General features: G+C 44.0%; 1 protein-coding gene across 1 annotated transcript in view; it reads left to right on the top strand.

Moving 5' to 3' along the window:
* LOC134459365 (double-stranded RNA-specific editase 1-like) overlaps window positions 1–10,000 on the top strand; it is a 48,733-nt gene that overhangs the window by 18,696 nt on the left and 20,037 nt on the right. Inside the window, exons 3-5 of the mRNA XM_063211703.1 lie at window positions 660–1,075; window positions 2,167–2,679; window positions 3,063–3,200. Of these exons, the coding sequence (XP_063067773.1) occupies window positions 660–1,075; window positions 2,167–2,679; window positions 3,063–3,200 (1,067 nt within the window). The remainder of the gene's footprint in view (window positions 1–659; window positions 1,076–2,166; window positions 2,680–3,062; window positions 3,201–10,000) is intronic.

Here is a 10,000-nt window from a genome sequence, read left to right as displayed (position 1 = left end):
CTTAAAGGTGCATTGTGTAGGATGGTGGCCAGAGTAGGTATTGCAACTGTGCTTCTCATTGAAACTGTGCTGCCTATTGCCAAATGTGATCTTTTCATGAATATTTACTAAATAATAAACAAATATTTACTAGCAGGGCTCTAAATTAACACCAGCCAACTGGCCAAATGCTGGTGAAATAATTACAGTAACACCAGCCAACTGGTGAAATTTCAATTTGGCTGGTAGAAAAGACCAACTTACTAGCCACTTTGACCCATTAGTGAGTGTGCGTGTGGCCAGTAAGATTAACATCTACGAACCAGTTTGGCTGGTGATGAAAAAAAGTTAATTTAGAGTCCTGTTTACTAGTATGACCAAAGTACAGTAATCGCAAAACATGCACTGGTGATAGTTCAGCCTGCCATTAAAATCAACCTGACCCACCACTCCACAGTACACCTGAGGCCATTCATATTTACAAAAATTACTTCATATAAGTGGCTCGGGTTTGTTAGCATTTTGGAAAAGAGCTCTCCGTTTTCTTTAAGCATGACAATGATAAGAGGTCACACCACCGCACGTCGGTTCCAAAGAGCGATAAAGGAAACGATAAATTTTACATTTACAAGATCCACCATCGAGGGCGTTACCGGGGTTACTCTGTCTGGGCACCGCAGGTACCGCCCGCCTCGCCGACGTTAAAGAGAACCGTAACCATGACAACAAACACCACCACCACCACCATCATCACCATCACCATGGCAACCGCCACCACGGAAACCCCTCCTGCAGGGAGGGGAGCGGAGAGGGGGGTGCACAGAACTCCGTCAGGAGTGGAGGAGGAGGAGGTGAAAGAGGAGAGAGAGGGAGTCGCAAACGCCCCCTAGAGGAGGGCACGAGCAATGGCCACACACACGCGCACACACACACTCACGGCGGCAAGTTCCGCTCCAAGCGCCGCAAGAAGGCCCCGGGCCCGGTGCTGCCCAAGAACGCCCTGATGCAGCTGAATGAGATCCGACCGGGACTCCAGTACCGCCTGCTCAACCAGACCGGACCCGTACATGCACCGGTCTTTACCATGACCGTGGAGGTACTGCACACTCTACTGTACCCTAGCTCATATACTGTACATATGCACTGCCACACATTTTTTTATATATGTTATTGATTAGTGGTGTACATTGGTACTGCCCTTACGAATCGATTCGATTACGATACCGGAGGTAATCAATTCGAGGTAAATGATTCACTCCGATTCTACGATGCATTGCAATGCATTACATTTCTGCTGAAAGCAAGGGACATTTTTCAAGGCAATACAAAGCAGTCATATACTGAATAACATTTTATTAGCTGTTGTGCGCATCAGTCCTGCAGTTTTCAATGCTTTGAAGTGCTGAAATTAAATTGATTTGCTCCGAAAATGACCACAGAAGTAATGGAAACTATAAAAATGCAGCATCGATTATGGCCTTTGCTGAATCGATTATTGAATTGTCCTGCCCCGCATTGCGATGCATTGCTGAATTGATTATTGTTGACACCACTATTATTAATAAGAATATCATCTTTCAGAAACACCTAACAGCGAGTTCACAACTGGTGTCATGCATTGAAAATATTGCTCCAATGGTGTAAATTATTTTTTTCCTCAACTCCGGACTTCTGCATCTCAACAACCATTGGACCATTTTGTTAGATATAATATGTTAAAGTCATGGTACATCTCAGACTATTTACTAAGGATGAATCTTAAATGTTGAAATTTAAGGTTTCTACAGGCATCTGAAAACCTTTGCAATTATAATTTCAAAGAAAAGTAGAGGGCCAGCATTAGATGTAATTTGATTTACAATGCTGCAAAATGTAATGTGTGCTCTTCTGGTCTGCGACTCTTAGCAATGAAAATATAATGGAATTACCACAAACAGTTGTAACTAAATCTAAACATGTTCTCTCAGGCAGTGACACCAAAACAAGGGGAGGGAGTGTCCTTATTTAGTGAAAAAAGTATGCACAGTTGAGATCTGAAATTGTGGATATGATCTATTGGATGTTTAAGCCATCACATACATTTTTTCAGGCAAATCTGAGGGGGTCGAGTGGGGGACCATTTGTTGATTCCAGCTAGAATGACTCCAATACAGTAAATCTGACTTTTGTTTTGTCTTTGACTTTGAGGTGAACGGGCAGCTGTTCGAGGGCTCGGGTTCGACCAAAAAGAAGGCCAAGCTGAGCGCGGCGGAGCGTGCCTTGAGGTCGTTTGTTCAGTTCCCCAATGCGTCGGAGGCCCACCTGGCCATGGGTCGCACGCTAGCAGTGAACGCGGACGCCGACTTCACCTCCGACCAGCAAGACGAGTTCCCCGACACGCTCTTTAACGGCTTCGAGACCCCGGCCACCACCGCGCCCCCGGCTCCCCCGCTCCTCGATTACCTGGGCGTGTCCCAAGGCGACGCGGGCTCGTTGGCGTCACTAGGCGACCACCCGGTGCCCGTCACTCCCTGCAGCACCTCCCTGGCGCAGCCCGTCCTGCCCGTGGCGACGGTAACCACGGCCACCAGCGGCAAGAACCCGGTGATGATTCTGAACGAGCTGCGACCGGGGCTGAAGTACGAGTTCGTCTCCGAGAGCGGAGAGAGTCACGCCAAAAACTTCCTCATGGCCGTCACCGTGGATATGCAAACATTCCAGGTAGGCATAGGCCAATCAGCCTCGACAGATATTTGTATTAGGGAAAGAGGATTCAAACTCCGCCCACCCAGTGAAAAAGGAGTGTCCTAAGGGGGCGTTGTCCCCTCCTTCTTTGTGATGTTTGGTGGTGGCTTGCACAAGCTTTTATCCGAATGATTTTAAACCTACTGTGTGAATGGAAAAAAAAATGGCAGCATATCAGCCATAGGCCGTAGAGTTATCAGTAATGGACAACCTGGATTTTTTACATGTCCAGTTAGACCATCTGGACAGGCAAACCCAGGTCATTTGGAATATGTGACCTTGGATTGTAGCTTCTGAATCCAGGTTGCCCATCATTGTCAGCTATAGAAAACCCCCTATTGGTTGGTGTGTGATTGCAGGGTTCCGGGCGCAACAAGAAGCTAGCGAAGGCTCGTGCAGCGCAGGCCGCGCTCTCCGGACTCTTCAACATGACACTGGACCAGACGCCATCACGACAGCCCATACCACGAGAGGGGCTACAACTCCACTTACCACAGGTAACACACACACACACACACACACACACACACACACACACACACACACACACACACACACACACACACACACACACACACACACACACACACACACACACACACAGACACATACAGTATATGACGAAAGTGAGTACACCCCTCACAGTTTTTGAAGATTTGTGAGTATTCATAGGAAAGTTTTCATATGAAAGCATTACAGAATATTCACTTTGACACAATGATTAGTGACCTTTTAACAACATATTTAGCCACTTAAATAAAATACAGCCATTAATGTTTGAGCATGTACCCACAAAAGTGAGTACACCCCAGATTCAAATTCGATAGAGAATTGGCTGTGTTGGCTTGAATTGTCTCGAAATGAAAAGGGATTAAAAGGGAGGTCATCGGTGTGCGTTTCAACCTTTCTTTGCATTGAACTTTTACATTTTGAGTGTGCACCTGGCTTAAATAGATTGGTGTGAGATTTGAATGCAATCCTATTGAGAATAGCATGATCTGCTTCAGTAGTCACAGTGCATGTTGACATGCATGTTTCTTTTAGGTGTATTTCAGATTGCTAATGTTGACAGCATTCATGCATCCCCAAACCATGTCCCACTACCATGCTTGGCTATTGAGAGGATACACTTTTTTGTAAAACTCACCTGTTTACCACCACACATCCTTGACACCATCTAAAGCAAATGTGTTTATCTTGGTCTCAAGAGAGATGAACAGACCAAGGATATGGATCACTGGAACCATGTCTGTGATCTGAAGGGACCAAGATAAACAAATTTACAAAGTGAAATTTCTGTAATAATGCTTTACTCACAAATCTGCAAAAACTGCTAGGGGTGTACTCACTTTCGTGATATACTGTACACACACACACACACACAAACACACACACATACACATACACATACACGACAGCCCATACCATGAGAGGGCTTACAACTACACTTACCACAGTTAACACATTGACTACCAGGCGTTTTTTTTTTAAATGTCAGCCCTAGACTCCCAGCCAGTTTCATCATTTTCTGTCATTTTCGAACAGTCACTGAATATTTTGTCTTAGACCTACAGACACGTTAGGGCTTGTTCGGAAGCTGAGAATCCCATCTTTCTACTGTTTTTTATGCTTCTATCTTATTCCATTCCGAAGTTATTTAACTTTAAGCGGCAGCTACTTTAGCAAAATATATTTTCACTGCTCAAAGAGAAGACCAGTCGCTTCCAAGTTAACTATTTTCGTGAAAAAACACCTGGATCACTTCTGTTTACAGCTAATGTTATCTCCTGAAGAACTAGTTACTAGTGTATCCTGATGGGCATGTCAGTCATTCACAGATGAAATATCCAAATAATGACTTAGTAGGTGTTTTGACTGTAGGTGTTTTCATGATCTATGTCAGTTCTGTTCATTACATAATTACGAAAATCACAAAGAATCTGCATTAGAATGTGTAGATTCAGAATCCACTTAAAAAACTCAAATACAGGTTTTCCTGTGATTTGGTAATGTGTTAACACACGCACGCAAGCGTGCACACACACACACACACACACACACACACACACACACACACACACACACACACACACACACACACACACACACACACACACACACACACACACACACACTCATAGCTACACTTACTACAGGTAACACCATATACCTGTCAACTTTGAGCTCCCAAAATTCGAGAAAATTCCCATATTTTAAGCCAAAATTCAGGAAATTTTCTAAAGGCCAAATTCTGACAGTCAACGGGATGACAGAGACAGATCGGACGGTGCGTTCTACTCTGCTTTTCACAACAGCGCGTGTGCAAAGACAGTCTTGTCTAAAATCCCTCAGCACACGTACAGTATGGAAAAACAATGAAAGGAAACAAAACAATGAAATGAGCGCAATGAATTCTTCTTGTTGTTTTGTCGCATACGTTGTCTGTTTGTGCAATACTTTGTGCTGGTACAGGTTGTGATTAGGTTAATGTTATGATTCGCTGTTCCGTTGCTGTTTTATGCGCTGCATAAACTGATGGTTTCTGAGGAAAAGACTGGGCGCACGCTACGGAGCTCAAGGTGACAGCTCGTATTTTCAAGGAACTTGAATTCTTGGTGGCATCTGGCATACAATCTTCTGGCAGGTAGCTTGATAAGCAAGACCCTCTGTCTCTCTCTTCAAGAGGGGGTGTGGCTCGTTGGGCTAACTGACAGGGCCGTGGGTATAATTACTGAACCGACTGTGTTTTTTGATAATGTGAAAAATCCCGGATATTTCCGGGAAAAATATCAAATCGGGAAGAAATCGGGAAATGAGGGAGGGAGTTTCCCGGGAAATTAGGGATGGTTGACAGGTATGGGTAACACACACACACACACACACACACACACACACACACACACACACACACACACACACACACACACACACACACACACACACACACACACACACACACACACACACACACACAGCTGTCAGGTGAGTACTTAAGATCTTTTTCCTTCACTGACTCACTATGGTCTTTTCAGAGCGTAACCCATGGCGTTGGAGCCACAGAGATGCTGGTTGTCGTTAGCGAGTACCGACATTAGCATGTGTTTACTCTGTCGTTTAATCCTGCTGCGCTAATCCCCCAGTTAGCGATAGCGGCTACGCTACCTAGCGGCTCAGAAGTACTGCTATCTTAATTAGCATCAGCTCATGAATGCTGCTCAAACAAGAGGCATTGATTACAACACACACGCGCATGCACACACACACACACACACACACACACACACACACACACACACACACACACACACACACACACACACACACACACACACACACACACACACACACAAGACGTGTTGATTACACCACATGCCTCCCTCTCTCTCACTGTGGGTGTTACCGATGGAAGATGTGACTCTTACTGTGTGTTATTTGCCGTTCATTGTTTACAAGCACACGACTCAACAGGCAGACCTGTGGGGCGTGCTATGATGCCTGAGGAGGACACATGCGCGCACACACACAAACAAACACACACACAAACACACACACAAACGCAGGATCTGATATCACCAAGTAATAAGTCGTCCTGGATCAACATCAAAACGTTTTAGCCGGCCAATCAGAAGTCAGCAGCAAGAGAAGAGCCCGCCTACTCATGAAGTCGTACACCTGAAGGTCCAGCGAGTGGGGTCGGTATCAATGTGGTAAGTTTATTCTCAAGTTTGGGCTTTATATGACAGTAGGCGTTTCATTTCAAACCATCTACGAGTGCAGATATGTCTTATGAGCAGAAAAGACTCGTGTTATTACGGTGCCAATGTATTTTCTTTCGTAAAAACAATACGCTAGTTAATAGTTAGCTACCATAACAGCTTACCTAGTTAGCATAACTACCCAGTACAACGAACAGCTAATAATGATGTGACCTGTACGTATGCATTTATTGTTTTGGCAAATATTGTTAATCACCGTCGTCACATTTCGTCTTGACATCTGGTGAAGAGGGCAAAAAAGTATTGGGCTGAGTGCAAGCAGCTACATTTAGAACAAGACGAGGGAAAACGCACTGTAACACCATGCTAGGTCCGACAAGGTTTTCATATCGAGTAGACATCTGTAAATAAGGCGTGTGTTGGTTTAATGTAGCGATTGTTTTAGGATGGGGCTCCGTTTAAGCCATTAAATCTGCACGCACATAACCGTGCTGCCCTGGCTGGTCGTAATGGTTCAAAGCGCCTACGTGCAACTTTGAAGTTGCAATTCATCCTCCTGTCACTTTCGAGCAGCTACCGGTAAAATTTGCTGAACCCCCTCGCTCTCGTACCCGAAACAGCATCATCACCAGTGTTGGGCTAGCCTGGGAACTCCCATACTGCCTTTAGTTCTACACAATCGTTTCGATCTGAAAGAAATCTCACTTGTGATTAGGTCTGGTGTTAACCAGGCAAGTGTTGGGCAGTAATGCATTACAAAAGTAATTAATTGCCTCTACTGTAATGCATTACAGGGCAAAAATATGTCATATTAACTTAGTTACAATGCTTACAAGTTACATTTCAGTGTGGTGGGTCAGAAATAAGCTACTGTATTCCTGAACCTGGTAGTTTTAGTTTGCATGCTGCCAAAACACCTCTTGGGTGGGAGGTAAAAGTCATGACTCATGCAAAAGTAGTGTAATGCCTTATATTTTAAATATAGTAATGATGTAGTGTAAGGGATTATTTTGAAAAGACAGTAACATAACATGTAAGCTTAATCAGTAGTAACTTGCCCAACACTGATCATCACCCATACGACATGCATTTCATTTTATTATAACCAGGGTGCGATTTGTAGTCAGGGATTGTCCCCCCTTGTGGTCTTGATATCGCCACTTTTTCTGCATGATTTTATCACAGTTCAATGTAATTCCATTGATATCGCTTACAATCTGAAACATATTCCCCCTTCTGGTTTTCCAGATCACAAATCGCACCCTGATTATAACCATTGCATTACTCTGGTTATACAGTAGCCCACTACTTTTCATTACATGTAATGATGTAGAGATCTAGAGCTAATATAATGCTTCTCCCAGTAGGCCTAGTGGATCCACACCGTGACCTAGTGCACTGGACCCTGTTGATATGCAGCCACCTCAGCTTCATGAAGAAACGGCAAGATGTGAGTTAACAAAGCATATGCTATACCTTCTAAGTGTGAGATTACACTAGTAATGCTCTTGTAGCCTATGTGCCTACCCATGTTTCATGTTCAAGCCATATGTGGACCAATTGTTAGATATTTAAAATGATCATTGTGGACTAAATAAATTATACAAATGGCCAAGGTTTGACATCCCCGCTCCATGAGAAAGGCCTATACTTTGCACAACCTGGAGTGAATGCCTAGTGTGTCTTTTGTTTCCTGCTAATACTGTATCATTGTAATAAACACAACATTCTTTTGCTACTTTACCTGTCATTTCAGTCAGATGACTACACCGTTTCAGATCTACTCATCTTGCTCACCTGTCCACCTGGATGAAGGATCACACACTGCAGCTGAACATGTCCAAAACCAAGCTCCCAATCAAATTGTTCTAGGTTAATCTCTAACAACAACCTTTTTCTTCACGCATTGTGCCTTGCTGATTTTGTTTGTTTGCACATGTGACTGAGGTAGCCTGGTTTTACCAGACCACATTAATTGCTTCGTAAGTAATTTTAGGTCTGGATCCTTCGTGTCCTTGAGCACCAGGGCGGGAGAAGTGAGCTCAGCTCTGATTTGAAATGAGCTCTGTCCAATCGCTGACAATTGACGTATGTTATTCTGTCAAGTGCATTCACGCCGGTTGTCAGTGTTGCCAGATGTACGATAATTTATACCATAATTTTGTTCTTCCGACGGTCAGGTAGCGTATGTCACACTTAGTATACAAAGCTTGACATGGTACCATTATAGTCCCAAGATGGAGCAAACAACACAGGTGTTGACATTATATAGCATGGGCAACTTATGATGAGGAGGGCCATGTTTTTTTCAGCACCAGCATCAGGGGTTCACATGACCACGGATCTGACTCCAATTTACAGAGTTGGTTGTTCTCTAACTGTCCATATTGTTTGGAAGGAATATAATACTCTATCTGTGTACTCAATACTCTATTGGGCAGTCATGGGTAAGCAGTTAGGGTGTCAGACTTGTAGCCCAAAAGTTGCTGGTTCAACTCCCGACCCGCCAGGTTGGTGGGGGGAGTAATAAACCAGTGCTCGCCCCCATCCTCCTCCATGACTGAGTTACCCTGAGCATGGTACCGTCCCGCCTTGCTTCTTTGGGGCACCATTGAGGGCTGCCCCCTTGCACGGATGAGACATGAATGCACTTTCGTAGTGTGCAGTGTTCACTTGCGTGCTGTGTCACAATGACAATGTGAGTTGGAGTTTCCCAATTGGGCTTTCACTTTCACACTTTCACTCTATTGGCCCACAGTATAATTACAACAGATTGATTCAGTAATCGTGTTTAAAAAATATGGTCATTATTTTCTTAATTAGGCCTACTGTTTTATCTATAGGGCGCATTGAGTGAGGAGGCGGGCTGCATGTGGCCCCCGGGCATCCATTTGCCCATCCCTGTTGTAGAGTGAACTACACAGTGATTGTTGTCTATAGCAGTGGTTCTTAACCTGGGGTTAGTGTTGAGGTTGTGGCCAAAATTCTGTTTGAGAACATTAAAATTAGGCCAAATCAGAACCAAATTAAAAAATGATGGTCCCCATTTAAAGCCATAAAGATTTTGATTGATGTCTCTTTGTAATTATAAAGGATGATATTAATCACCTGAATCATTTTTAGTCTATTGTTGGACATTGCAGCCTAAAGGTTGTCGGTTCGACTCCCGACCCACCAGGTTGGTGGGGGCAGTTATCAAGCAGTGTTCTCCTCCATGACTGAAGTATCCTCAGCATAGTACCGCCCCGCCGCACTCCTCCCTTTCCGGCGCCATTGTGATTTGCCCCCTGGCACGGATGGGGCATAAAATCGATTGCTTTGTGTGCCGTGGAATGCTGTGTCACAATGACACTGGAAGTTGAAGTTACCCAATTGTGCTTTCACTGGGTTATTTAATGGAAGGCACCGTCATCTATTACCTATTAGAAGTAGCATTTTCCATAATTTGGTATGTTTTTTTTTTTTTTTACCGATGGTCTTGGATAGTAATTAGAACTGTTTTTTTTGCAGCAACTGGATAGCTACAAATCCATCCAAGTTTTGAAATTGAAAGGGTGCCCTCCCCTTTCCACATTTTATTA

Source organism: Engraulis encrasicolus, chromosome 12 (assembly GCF_034702125.1).
Source record: "Engraulis encrasicolus isolate BLACKSEA-1 chromosome 12, IST_EnEncr_1.0, whole genome shotgun sequence".
NCBI lineage: Eukaryota > Metazoa > Chordata > Actinopteri > Clupeiformes > Engraulidae > Engraulis > Engraulis encrasicolus.
This window is presented reverse-complemented; position numbering and strand designations above follow the sequence as displayed.